The sequence below is a fragment of the Hippichthys cyanospilos genome, chromosome 9, assembly GCF_059441005.1.
Source record: "Hippichthys cyanospilos isolate Australia breed blue-spotted pipefish chromosome 9, RoL_Hcya_1.0, whole genome shotgun sequence".
Taxonomy (NCBI): domain Eukaryota; kingdom Metazoa; phylum Chordata; class Actinopteri; order Syngnathiformes; family Syngnathidae; genus Hippichthys; species Hippichthys cyanospilos.
In genome coordinates, this window is record NC_142377.1 from 22,454,306 (window position 1) to 22,467,496 (window position 13,191).

At 40.9% G+C, this 13,191-nt stretch overlaps 2 protein-coding genes across 2 annotated transcripts; one reads left to right on the forward strand and one right to left on the reverse strand.

Annotated features, from left to right (window-relative positions):
* The first annotated feature begins 280 nt into the window (after positions 1–280).
* LOC148419525 (killer cell lectin-like receptor subfamily B member 1B allele C) lies at positions 281–5,066 on the forward strand. The gene is made up of 9 exons (XM_088424004.1): positions 281–327; positions 1,398–1,447; positions 2,913–3,008; positions 3,117–3,179; positions 3,336–3,366; positions 3,609–3,694; positions 3,896–4,027; positions 4,552–4,645; positions 4,727–5,066. Exons 4-9 carry the CDS (start codon positions 3,117–3,119, stop codon positions 4,798–4,800), a joined length of 480 nt encoding a protein of 159 aa, XP_088280130.1. The 5' UTR covers positions 281–327; positions 1,398–1,447; positions 2,913–3,008; the 3' UTR covers positions 4,801–5,066.
* A 974-nt stretch (positions 5,067–6,040) lies between these two features.
* LOC148419526 (tribbles homolog 3-like) lies at positions 6,041–11,089 on the reverse strand. The gene is made up of 4 exons (XM_088424663.1): positions 10,756–11,089; positions 8,785–9,066; positions 8,410–8,702; positions 6,041–8,235 (listed from the first exon to the last, which is right to left on the reverse strand). Exons 2-4 carry the CDS (start codon positions 9,064–9,066, stop codon positions 7,731–7,733), a joined length of 1,080 nt encoding a protein of 359 aa, XP_088280789.1. The 5' UTR covers positions 10,756–11,089; the 3' UTR covers positions 6,041–7,730.
* Positions 11,090–13,191: the final 2,102 nt, after the last annotated feature.

Consider the following 13,191-nt stretch of genomic DNA (forward strand, 5'->3'; position numbering starts at 1 on the left):
AGCACTTGCTGTGATTAAAGTTATAAATAGATGTCCCAAAGTTTTAGCATTTCACGCAAAGTTGGTGATCGTTTGCATACAGTAATTGAAGTAATTTGCCTCGCGAACGCGATCACTTTTTTGTCCTTTTTTAATAGCAAAAAGTTCAAAAATATATTTGATTTCAAAAATCAAAAACAACAAGCTACGCTGTGTGTGCTGTTAAAATCTAACATCTATCTCATTTAAAAAATAAATAAATAAAAAGCTATAATTGTAAGCGGAAGTTACGTAAAAGAATCCGGTTTGCGCAGTTTGGTTTCAGCGAATCACAGAACCAATCAACAGGTCTGTACGTTATTAAGTCTATCGCTTTTTAGTCCTTTTTAATTGTAAAAACTTCAAAAGACGATTCAAAATTTAAAACAAATAACTACGCTGCGTGTGCTATTAAAATTTACCATCCAACAAGCTTTCATCTCGGGGCGGAAGTCACGTTGAACATCCGGCTATTTTGTCCAAATTCGTAGAAAGTGACGACACATTAATTGACATTCGTAAAACTAGAGATTAAACATGTTTGCCTTTTTTTTTTTTTTTTTTTTTTTTTTTTTTTTAGCTTTTCTATTTTGTTAAAAAAAAAGACATTTTGTCCGGTCTGACATAGAAAGAGGAAAAATACCAAGAAACTGAAAATCCACAAAAAGATGTTTTGTGTGTGCGTGTGTTTTTTTTTTGTTAGTTGTTTTTGTTTGTTTGTTTTTTTTTGGTTAGAAAAATGAGTCCTAAAATCAATACTTTTTGCTTTGTCCGACAGGAGCAAATATGTCAAGAAAAATTGTGAGGGGAAATGTGCTATAGATATGGTAATAAATGAAAATCTAAATGGTAGTTGTTGAATTGTTTTTGATAAGAAAAGTTGTGATATTTTGACAAGTCTGGTTTTAGAATAAGAAAAATTGCAAGAAAAATAGCAAGGTAAACCTGCAACAGAAAAAGCTATGGTCACAAGTGAAAATTTGCGATAGTAAAGTTACAATAATTGACCTCCGATGTAGTGAAGTAACACTAAGTATTTATTTGTCTAAGTGACCCTGATAGGTCGCCACAATTTGCTTGTCCCCAAGCAAATATTAACATTCACAACATTTCCAACACTTAAATAACGTTTTAATGGATCAAATGTCTTAGGAATTAAGTTAGCCAGACAACGCGCTCAATGATGATATATTCAGAGCAAAATTAACTTTTCCCTCAAGACAACAGAAGAAAGCAGAATGATGGATGGATGGAAATTTTGAGTCATGTTGTGGATCAGGTTAAGAGATCATTCCAAAGAATTTGCAGCTGCATTTTTTTGCCTCCGGATATGTTTGGCAACATTTTTTTGTGTTTTGGGTGATTTTTGTGATTTTCAGGCAGAACTGGTCCGGGGAGTCACATGACATGGTGGTCACCACTTACTGAGGTAAACCTGCAGTATAAGATTTTTTTTTTTTCCATTTGTTTGTTTTAGTTTAATTCTTCAAAAAGAAAATACATAAAACCAAAATGATTTTGTCTGGTCCAACTTAGGAGATAGAGTGACAACAAAATAGTTGAAATCCGTCAAAACAGAGACTGAACTTTTTAGTCCTTTTTTTAGCTTATTTATTTTGTTAAAAAAAGAAATTAATAAACATTTCTTCGGAGGAAAGCTAGTGATGTAAATCTGCAGTTAAGGTATGGTCATAAATTAAAACTTTTTAAAAAAGGGGTTGATTCCCCCCCCCCCCCCCCTTTTTTTTAACTTGGTTACTTTTGTTAAAAGAAAATACATAAAATCAAGAGTTTTTGTTTGGTCCAACAGGAGCAAAAATATCAAGAAAAAATGCGAGGTCAATCTGAAATGGATACGGTCAAAGACAAAAATCCATATTGTAGTTGTTGAATTGTTTTTGATATGTAAATGTATTGTATTTTGACTTTAGTTTTATTTTTTAAGAAAAATAAATGCATAAAACCAACATTTTTTTTGTCTGGTCCAACTTAAAAGATAAGTGACGACGCTGTAACTGATCTACAAAATAGAGATTTTTTTGCTTGTTTTTTTGTGTTTTTGGTCAAATATTTTAAATGGGTTTGTTTAGTTTGGTTAAAAATAAATAAATCAATTATTTTTTCTGGTCAGATTTTTAATGAGAAAAAAAAAACATGAAGATAAATATTGCTGAAAAATTGCAGTAAAGATCCGGGCCAAAAAAAAAGTTTAATTTTTTTTCCACTTTTTTTTTTTTTAGTTTTTCTTGTAAAAAAAATGAATACATGAAATCAATACTTTTTGCTTGGTTTGACAAAAAACACAAAAGAATTGTGAGGTAAATCTGCAATAGATATAAGACTAAATGAAAATCGAAATTGTGAATGTTGAATTGATTTTGATAGTGAAATTATTATATTTTGACAAGTCCGACACTAAAGGAAGAAATATTGGGGGAAAAATAGCAAAGTAAACGTGCAACAGAAAATAAGTGAAAATCTAGATCTGTCTGTGATAGTGAAGTTATAATAATCAAACCGCGTGTAACAAAATAACACTGGGTATTTATTTATTTGACGAGGTGACCCTTATAGGTCACGCCTTTTTCTAAAGCGCTTTTCTGCAAGCAAACATTAACATTTGCAACATTTCCAACACTTAAATAAAGTTTCAATTAATCAAAAGTCTTAGTAATTAAGTTAGCCAGACAACACTCTATTTTATGCCATATTCAGAAGAAAATTAACCTTTCCTTCAAGACAACAAAGCAGAATGATGGATGGATGGAAATTTTGAGTTATGTTGCGAGTCAGGTTTAGAGATAAAACAAAAGAATTTGCAGCTGCATTTTTTTTGCCTCCGGATATGTTTGGCAACATTTTTTGGTGTTTTGAGTGCCTTTTGCGATTTTCAGGCAGAACTGGTCCGGGGAGTCACATGACGTGGTGGTCAGGACATAAATAGGGAGCTCCTCCATGTCCGCAGCATCCGTCCTTTCTCCTCTGCAAAGGTAACAGCTCTACCTTCTCTCTCCTCCTTTTTTTTTTAATTCGTTTAAAATCCTTATTTGTGACTGTGGACTAAACTTGTGTTTGCTAATTTGTGTGTTGCTCCCCAGATGGCGTTTTCTACCGCATTCCTGCTGCTCGTTTGTGGAATCAGCCAACTGCTGACTGGCGCTGTAAGTAATACCCAATACGTAATAGGTGATCATCGATAGTTCAAAATAAATACGGGGAGCGAAAGAAAATCGCAAACTGAAGACCAATTCCAAAAGAGAAACTTGAACACAATCTGTAGCCCTACACAAAGTGAACCATGCTCTTGTTCTTTACAGTGGACTGCACCAGTGGAAACCGAAGAGCCAAGTAGGTACCGGGAAGCGCTCATGCTTACGTACATGATATACATGTTTATAATTTCATGCTTCCGTAGGCTTGACTTCTACTTAGCTGAATTTTTAAAGACTCTGTTTTTAAAAGTCTTGTTTAGCGGCGAGGTGTTATGCCGTCAGTACTTTTGATTATATGTTGAATATTAACGTTGACTATTTGGTGCAGAATGAAAGATTCAATGCAATGAGACGCATGTTGCCTTTTTTACGTTCCAGGCTTTGAGTGCCCTGAGGGCGGGGCCAGCTTAAACAATCGCTGTTTCTTCCAGATTGAGGAAGCTCGGACATTCAAGGAGTCAGAGGTAGGGATTTTCACACGATCATTGGAATATACAGTGCAAATCGAGAACGAGAACTGAAAGGGGCTTAGCATGGAACCTTGTGGCACACCTTGCTTGATATATTATTTAAAAAGTTTGAATAGAAATCAGAAAAAAAGATCATGCTAAAATATGTTTTGATGCCCGTGACTATTGTTGACGTTTTGTTATTTGTCCTATTAGAGCGACTGCCAGGAGCGCGGTGGAAATCTGGCGTCCATCCACGATGAGGAGGAATTTGCCACCGTCACTGATCTGGTGAAAGCGTCAAACAGCTCCATGAACTCGTGGATCGGACTCCGCAATAACGACGAGGTATCAAGAAAAAACAAATAGAGTGCTGTCCCATACAGTTAGCAAAATTTAAAACTACATTTCTAGTGGTATCTCTAGGAATATTTTCATTTTTTTTGCAACTTTTCAATACATGTCATGGAATTAATTTTATATCGGTCCTATTTACACTTTTAGATTGTTTATATATTTCTTTGATTCCCTTTGGTTTTCTATGCAAAGCTAGCTCATATCAAATGCAGAATTATTAGGAGTCTGATTCAAGTCATATTTTTTAATATTACTTGTCATCCAATACCTTGGAATAAATGTGATGTTTGTTTGTATTTTTGTTTTTTTTTACAAAGTTTGACATAAATCTCTGTTACAACATTTTGCAAATGAGTAACAATTCATCAATAAGCCTCATCATGTTTCCAATACATTTGCTATCAATTTGAAAAGAATAACATATTGTTTCCAGCACAGCGTTGAAAAGGATTCAATTAGATTTGCGGATACCGCAGAAACCTGAGTGTTTTTTTTTTTTTTTTTTTCTCTTCCAGAGTGCCACGCAGTGGGTTGACGAATCAGATGTGGAGTACGCCAGCTCGTTCATGTTGACTTTCACAGAGGAGCTCAATTGTGCCGAGACTGATGGTAATATTTTAATGACGAACAGCAACTGTTCCATCATTTGTATTTATGACTAATATTATTTTGTTTTTTTGCTTATTACAGGGATTGAAGTCATCGCTTCTGACTGTGACACTGCTCAGTACTACATTTGTGCCGTAGATATGAAAGACGAGTGAATGTGTCCTCCACTCGAAGGCTAGCGCTGCGCCCGTACTGCAACATTTGGTCCGGACTCCAAACCAAATCGCAGTTATTCTCATACAATTACGGTTAACTCGTTTCAAAATTGCTCATTCTGAGGGGATATGGTCTTTATAATTGCTTCTGAACCTTATGATCAGATCGCTAGTTTTACTGAGTCGTCTCACTGATGTTTTTGGGGCTATCTTCTTGAAATCTGGGACAAAATGAACATCAACTGTCTGCCCATCCATCGAGTGTGAAATAAAAAGAAAGAAAACAAAATCTTTTTGTTTGATCTGTGTTTTTCGGTTGTACAGGCTGGTTGAGGCCACACACTTAGAATAGAATGGAATGCAAAAAAATTCAATGTGCAAACACTTTCTCGTTCTCTGTTCATTTCAAAGTGTTTTAAAGCAGATTGAAGTCCACAAAAATGTTTGGAAATATTTGAAATGCGGAAGAGGTTTGGAAATTCTTGTTCAAATCAAATTTACCAAATAAATTGACATAATTGAAATAATTTGCCTCGCAAATTCTCTCACTTTTTGTCTTTTTTAACAGTAAAACGTATATTTCATAAATTAAAAACAACTAGCTAGGATGAGTGTATCTAAATTTAAATGTTCTATTCAATTCAAAATAGATGCTTTTTTTTCTTTTGCTAGGCGGAAAAAGTGCGTTACTTCCGGTCAAGGCTTGGAGGTTTCAGCCAATCACAGACGCAACCAGCAGGCGGGCGTGAAATTCGAACAAACACGGAAGTAATAGGACCAAATAAATTATAATCTTTCGGCAGCGGGACTTGTACAACAGAATTTGGAGCGCGGAACTCGGACTACCGGTAAATTGTTACGTTATCTTGTTTACAAGTCGAAACATGATAGCATTTAGCATGAGACAAAGTTTTAGCAAACATCCACTAGTAATTGACACCCCCTAAAAGTGTACAAACTAACCTCGAATCACAACATGCTCTTATGTGCCAACGTGGCGTTGGCCAACATATTTTAAAAGATTACGTGTTTCTACTTTATTACGATGTCTTTTCACTTTCATTGTATTTATCACTCCATAGATGGCGTTGATCTTTGGCTTGCTTGCTCCTACTTTGAGAAATCAACCAACTGCTGACTGGCACCGTGAGTGAACATAAAAATGCATAAACAGTAATCATGAAAACTACCAATCACACCTCACAGGATCAAATCTGAGAAACACACACAACAAAATAGAACATTTTTGTGAAACATTTTTATTCAGCGTGCAGCTGTTATGCGGGCTCCATTCGACCTCTAATAATGATAGGCTGCCTCCAAATCATTGTTTTAGAAAGTGAACAACTTTACACGTTGTCACACAACACGTGGAGTGACCGCATGTTGGTCTGTTGAGTGATGAGAAGGGACAAGCTTACAGAAATGAAGCAAATCGACAAGAGCCGAGGTAGACAGGGAGTATATGGCGCAGCTCCCCGCTTTGTAGATGCACACAACACTGTGGGATGACGTTGGAATCCAACTGCGGAAGGAAATTTTATCAAGACCGTTCACTGAGGTTGTGATTTTAATATATGCAGTTAGAACCGCATTTTGGGGAAAAGATTACTTTGAATGTCAAATTGCAATCCAAGCCTGGTGTGACTAGCAAAAATTCAGTCATTAACGCCCCACTTTTTTTTTTTCTAAATCAGCTGTTCAAAACACAAAATAGCGACTACTTTTCTACTTTGTCTTGTATAAAAGAAGTTTCTCACAATTCAAGAATGTTCCCAGGCATCAAGATGACACATTGCTTTCCAACAAGGCTTTGTCGCCACCTTGCGGCATGATAAAGCATTTCAATTTTTTGGGAGGGTCCTCAAGTAAATTTAAATAAAACAAGTGCTTTTGAGAAGGTAAATTTCACAAAAATAGGGATTTGACATTGTTTGCCATTTCAATGTCTGGAAAATAGGCGGAAGTCGGTGATTTTTGCTGATCGCACCAGGACTTGTCCCCTATCCCTCGCAAGGAAATTCTGAGGTCCAATTTTTGTCCACCGTTGTGTTCATTTTTGCCCAAGCAAAACAACAAGTGTCCAAACCAAACATACGAGACACTGAACAGATTAGGACTTGGTTAGGTAGCTCCATTGAGTCAAAAGATGTAGGCCAATAACTAATGTCCACTACAGTGGACACAAATGACTAAGATGGCTCTCAGGTGGATTTATCTGCCCAGCTGTTGCAAAGCACACAAAGTTGGACTCAGTTGGACAATTGCTGTCACAAAAAGCTAATGTCCACAACAATGGACGCAAATGGGTTTCAGCAGGATATTACTGTGTGGAGCAGGGGTGTCCAAACGTTTTACAGCAAGGGTCCAAACTGCCTTTAACCAGAACATCTTTTTAAATGCCAAAGAGTTTAGGCTTTTGCAAGATTTGGGGGTATCAAAGACCTTGTAATCCACTGTAAAATAATCTAATATTTCGTAAATACCTGCACTGAGCAGCAGCCAAATCACATCTGTATATTCAGAAGTAAAACAAACAAACAAAATCTGTCATATTACAATTTGTAAAGAGGGTTATAGGGAATAGTATGTGATTTTTTTTTTTCCTCAATTTGTTCCAAAAGTGGAGGAAGCCATTTTTGCCTGTATTTTTTTTCTTTCACCGTGCTATGTAATGTTGCTAATTTAGTTTCTATGTGGGTATTTTCAACCGTGCAGATTTAGAAAGCCCTGCAAAATATGCAGCAGATTTATTGGTAGCAAACGTCATTTTTAGTATAGGCTGCAGGCCGCTTAAAAATGGATGGCAGGCCACAAATGGCCCCCTGGCCACAGTTGGGACACCCCTGGAGTGGAGTCCCACGCTGCAGGGAGGTTGAAGGCACTTGCGGCTCAAGTAATCCAGGACTCTGGAGTAGTGTCAAGTTTTCTTAGTTTTTTGGGGCGCACGTGGGCACCACCTGGTCGCCGCCTTCGTCGTCCTCGCGCCTCAACTCCGGGGCCCGGGCCGAGCCGCCCAGCGGGGCGGCGGCGCCCGGCGGCGCGGGCGGCGACGCGTGGCGGCCGTTCAGCCACGGGTGCATCAGCAGCTCGGACGCCCGCAGCCGTTGGGCGGGGGACTTGCGGAGCATGCAGGCGATCAAGCACTTGGCCGGCGGAGACAGCCAGGCGGGGACGCCGTAGGTTCCCCGCCGGATCTTGGCGAAGAGGGCGGCGGGCCGCGTATCCTGGAAGGGGTAGCGTCCCATCAGCATGGTGTACAGCGACACGCCCAGGCTCCAAACGTCGGCGGCCCGGCCCGGGTACGAGGCCTTGCCGCTGGCCAGGAGCTCGGGGCCCACGTAGGCGGGGCAGCCGTGGCGGTCCGAAAGCCAGTCCGACTCGCCCCGCTGGAGGACCACGCAGTCGTTGAGGCCCAGGAGAGCAACGCGGGTCCTGGGTAGACAACAGCTCAAATGTTAAAATGACATTTTCTGATACTTGCAAAACTCACCGTTTGCACGCTGCCGTTTTGGTTAGCAACAGTAAAATAAAAGGGCCAATCGTCACATTCCGTGACCGTTTTAACCCAAATCGGTCACGTTTTGAACGCTCTGCGGGTGCTCTCACCTGAATCTGTCGGTGAAGACGAAGCGTCGCAGCTTAACGTCCCTGAGCACCACGCCGCGGCGGTGGCAGTGCGCCACGGCCTCCAGCATCTGCGCAAACAGGAGGCCCGCCTCCTCCTCGCCGAGGCGCTTGCTGGCGCGCACGTGCGCGTGCATGTCGCCGTGATGGGCGGGCAGGAACAGATAGGCGCCGTCCCGCTGGATCACCGTGTCCAGGAGGCCGCAAATGTTGCCGTGGCGACCCAGCCGGGCGTAGGCCGACAGCTTCTCCTGGTAGCTGGCCAGGGGCAAGACCTGTAACCACGGAAACCGGACAGTTAGGGTCAGGTGGGGGTGAGGGGAGAGAGGGAGGGGTGTTTGAGTACGCAAAGGTTACCTGACACGTGTACTGCTGCTGTGTGGCGGCGTGCATCGCTCGGTACGTGTCTTCGCCCTCGCAGCGCTCGAACAGAAAGTAAGGACCAACCCTGACTTTTGATTGGCTCCGGTTGGACTTAGGGGAGGGGCTTTCAGCCGGACCGAGGCGAAGCGCCGGGCTCTCGTCGGGAGGAGGCGAAAGCGGCGCAACGTCCGGACAGACTCTCTTGCACTTGGGCGAGGCATCCTGGGGCTCGTCCAGTAATCTCTTCAAACAGCGCTTGGCCACGCCCACACTCATCTTTGATTGGAGAAGGGAAATAGGCTGTGATCTCACCGAATCTACAATATTTATTCAACAGCGATGACGGTAAACCGTAGCCCCAACCGTATGATGAAGTGAGTTTAGACATTTAATTAATTTTCACAAATGTTGTCGTGTTTTGCCACCATTTTCGGGCATCTATAGGCAAATGCTAACTTTTTATTTTTTTTGATGGGGTGTCCAAAGAAGGGGTAGCAGGCAAATAACTCATTCAATCCCAAAGACGTAGTTTTTCGTATCTCCGTTATAATCGTCCAACTGTCTCGACTCAACGGCGCCCTCTGTTGTTCCCCCTTGAGCCATAAATATTGGCAGGGTAAAGGGGGGAGATCAACTGCAACTGTGCCCCTCACGTGTTGACGCGTCTATAGGCTCCATGATGCAACTTCCTGTAAGCTGACAGACGCTTTCAAATCGTTGCATCAGAGCACAACGCTTTATAGTTTTAACCGTTTTAAATAGCGGCGACCGCACGCATGCATGCGCGACCACACACGCGCGCGCTCGTACACACGCGCGCACACACAAACCAAATAATCAACAAGTGATTTCCTATTCTCGGAAATTACTCAGATTTATAGTTTCACTTTTTTTTTTTAAAGCAGCTGTTGACCAACGCTGCTCTTGTCAAACAAGCTGAGTCACCATGGTAACAACATCCCGTGACACACACCTACGCACACACCCGTGGGAGCTTGCAGTTTCACAATGACACATAAACTTAGTGCTATGTGACTGACACTTGATATTACTTTATAAACGCAATCATTGTGTCAAACACTTGATACGGTTGAGAATAGTTTTGGATGACTGATCAAGGGTACGTTTCTATTGATTATGGCTGCGCGTCAGTTCAAAACTTTGTCAAGTTGAAAAGTTTCTAAAGTTTGATTAACCCCTGGGGGAAATTTTACACAGCTTTTTCATAATGCAAACGCCTTCAAGACATAATACTGTAATTATGACATGATAAATATTCCTATTTCAAGGTCATAAATATACAGTTTATTGCTATTTATTTTTTGCTTGATTGTGCAATGTAGTCTGCTGCAGGGGGAAGTGAATAGAATAAGAATTTCATTGTGTGGTACAACGATACATATGACAAGAAATCTCTTGAATCTTTTGCTATTATCACATTTTTACAATTTTTGTAGACAAAGGGGACATAGGTTCCCAAACAAAAACGAAAAATGTATATACTTTATGTATGGATAGGGCTGGGGTTGGCTGATAATAATCTCCGGACACTCGGGTTAATAACCCTAATTATTTCCCGGAGCCCCTGCAGCCAGATGAAGGACCCCCGGGGGTCCGCGGACTCCAGGTTGAGAACCGATGCTTTGGAGCGTTCAAGCAAACTAAATGAACTTGTTTGTTTTTGGAAAGTGGGAAAAAAACAAAACATGCAAACCCAGCCCGGAAGACCAAACTGCAAGGCAAACACAGCCCAAACAAACACACTGCTCCTTGTTTGTTTTAGACGACCTGTTTATTATCCTTATTAACTCCGAATGTCTGATATTTTTCCCTTATTTTGGCGACCACTGGTGGTCCACCAAGCACACTTTGAGTCCGTTAATACTTTTGATCCGGTTGGTAAACAAAAATAGCCTTTTGAATTCGAGTTGTGTCGCTTCGTTCAAAATGAAGAAGAAGTCTTACCTTGCATTGAGGAGAGCCTCCAGCTCCAGTAGAACCCCGCGGAGCTGGTCAACGACACGCCCCGTTAAGGACGAGCCGTCGCGGCCATAGCAGCAAGTTCCGTCCCGGGTCAAACTGGACCGATCGGTCGGGCTGCGACGCCTGATTCTCTCTTGCGCAAAAAACGGCCAAAACAAGTTGGTTTTGCGTCACCAACGCACAGCTGACTTTGACTTTTTGTTTTGTTCGGGCTTCGGAGCAAACAGAAAGAATTCGGAGCGGGTCCTCCAGAACTTTCTCGGCGGACTGAGAAGCTCGAGAAGCTGGCGAGTTCGCCTTTGTTGAGAGCCTCTCCTCGCGCGGTGACGTCACATATCTGGGGCGGGGTTTCGATGTTGCAATCCAGTGTCAGTCCGTCGTCAGACAGCAGACACGTCACTCACGTCGCGACCATATAACGTGATATTCGCAAACAAAACATTATATCAGCTTCCAAATTGACCTCTGACACACTTCCTGTTGGAAAAGCGCACTTTTAAATTCACTCCTTGATTAAAATTTACTCGCACACTTGCTTGTATTATAAAAAAAGGTTTTAAAAATGAATGTCACAACATATAGAAATGTGCTGTAAAAGGAAATTTCATTAAGCGCTTTTATGCTATTTGTGTTTTTCTTTAGTATCACATTCTTTTTGCAGTCGACGGCCATGCTGAAATTCCACAGCATGTACTGTACTGTACTGTACGGTTCCATTTCAGTCACGTGATCTCCCGTGAACTGGCTCGCTCATTCAAAGCATTTTGCAACCTTACGTGTGACTCCTTGTATGGAAGCCCAAAGGTGTCAAAAGTAAATAAATGCAAACAGTATGATGCAAGATTAATATGAGTAAGGAATTAGCCAATCACGTATTGCTTCACCTTATGTAATCTTATTAACAAGCTCAAGATACTCTTATACGAAAAATATCTTTCGGAAATAAAAAGGGTATGCGGGAAAGTACTTAAAGTTATTTTAAAAACTGACATTCCTCAAGTGTTGATTATGACGTGTTTCATAATCACTGATTTTACAATTTAATGGCCATATCACAAGAACAATTCAGTTTTTTTCCCCCCCGATTTATTTCAAAATGTTGTTTTTATCTATTTGATCATTTTTGGGCTTCCATAAGCATTTTTTTACTTAATTTTTTCACATTTTTGAATATTTCCTACAAAAGGGAGAGAAGGACGATATTTGATCAGCGGACAGGATGTGCACGAATTTATGTAGGAAGCTAGCAAGCCTCTGCTGTACAGAAAATGACGTCGCCCGACTCCCTATCTGTGATCTGACTCAAGCTTGACATCCACACACCCACATTTTTTATTTTATTTCTCAAGAGTAACCGTATCCGTCCATCTCTTTTCATTTCATATGAAATTGAAAAGGACAAATTAAGAGTTTTGCCTTTCTCTTCACTTGTAATTTATCATTTGTTAAATGTGTGTGTGATTGTTTCACATATACAATAACAAGAAACTATTCATCTCGATTTTGTCTTGACCCTGCACTTGAACTTGACCTATAGAGATATTTTTTTTACTCTAAGATGTCATAAAATTAAGTTTAGTTCTAATTCAGGATGCCTTAAAAAAATAACATATTTACACTGACGTTGTATTACATGGCGTATCTTGCTCGGATTTAACGGCAGCTCCATTGTTAGCACTAGCACTATTTTCATCGGAATACTGCATTATTCAATAGAATATGCGGAAGGATAGCCAAAAAGCAAAATATTTGAGAGCGGCATCCCTTAATGAACATTTTTTGTACCTTATTCAATCTTTTAAATATGTGTAGCGTTTTTATTTCCATGATTAGTAATGATAGGGCAAAGTTTGGCTGGCCTCGTACACACACACACACACACACACACACACACACACAGCAGGTTCTCTTCACGAGGTTAGCGTGTTTTTATGCCACATGATGAAATATTGAAGAAACAGAGGCGCAGTGTATGCTGCGTGTGCGTGCCTGTTAAACTTTTTCATAAGCGACGTGATGAAATCAGAGGCCAAGTGTCTGAATTAACTATGGCCTGAGCGACACGCGCACGCACGCACCTCCTCAATCTCCGGATTAGCGCGCCACCTGCGCCGCTTTGATCCGCATCCCATTCCACTTCCTGTGATTTGAATCTACTTCCTGGCATGCGCTCTCTAGTCCGCGTAGCCGCGGGGCATCCCGCCGGGAGCTCGGGGAGAAGCCTCCGGCTGCGTGGGAGATAAAACATCCCTGCGAGCAAATTGTTCATGTAAGCAAGGGTGCGCGCCTCCAAAACGTTCAAATAAGTGGGCGTCCCATCAAGCTACGTGGAAGAAATCATATGTGTTTGGGACAAATCAACTGAAGGGTAGCTGGAAAAAAATATTTGCCGTGCGTATTATTACATATGCTACGCGT

What these genes read in the sequence shown, in the direction of transcription:
- LOC148419525 (XM_088424004.1), top strand. Translation starts at nt 3,117, where the DNA reads ATGGCGTTTTCTACCGCATTCCTGCTGCTCGTTTGTGGAATCAGCCAA. An exon ending in GCCAACTGCTGACTGGCGCT is followed by an intron (nt 3,180 to 3,335) that starts GTAAGTAATACC and finishes TGTTCTTTACAG; the next exon opens with TGGACTGCACCAGTGGAAAC. An exon ending in CAATTGTGCCGAGACTGATG is followed by an intron (nt 4,646 to 4,726) that starts GTAATATTTTAA and finishes TGCTTATTACAG; the next exon opens with GGATTGAAGTCATCGCTTCT.
- LOC148419526 (XM_088424663.1), bottom strand. Translation starts at nt 9,066, where the DNA reads ATGAGTGTGGGCGTGGCCAAGCGCTGTTTGAAGAGATTACTGGACGAG. An exon ending in AGCAGCAGTACACGTGTCAG is followed by an intron (nt 8,703 to 8,784) that starts GTAACCTTTGCG and finishes CCGTGGTTACAG; the next exon opens with GTCTTGCCCCTGGCCAGCTA. An exon ending in GTCTTCACCGACAGATTCAG is followed by an intron (nt 8,236 to 8,409) that starts GTGAGAGCACCC and finishes TTGTCTACCCAG; the next exon opens with GACCCGCGTTGCTCTCCTGG.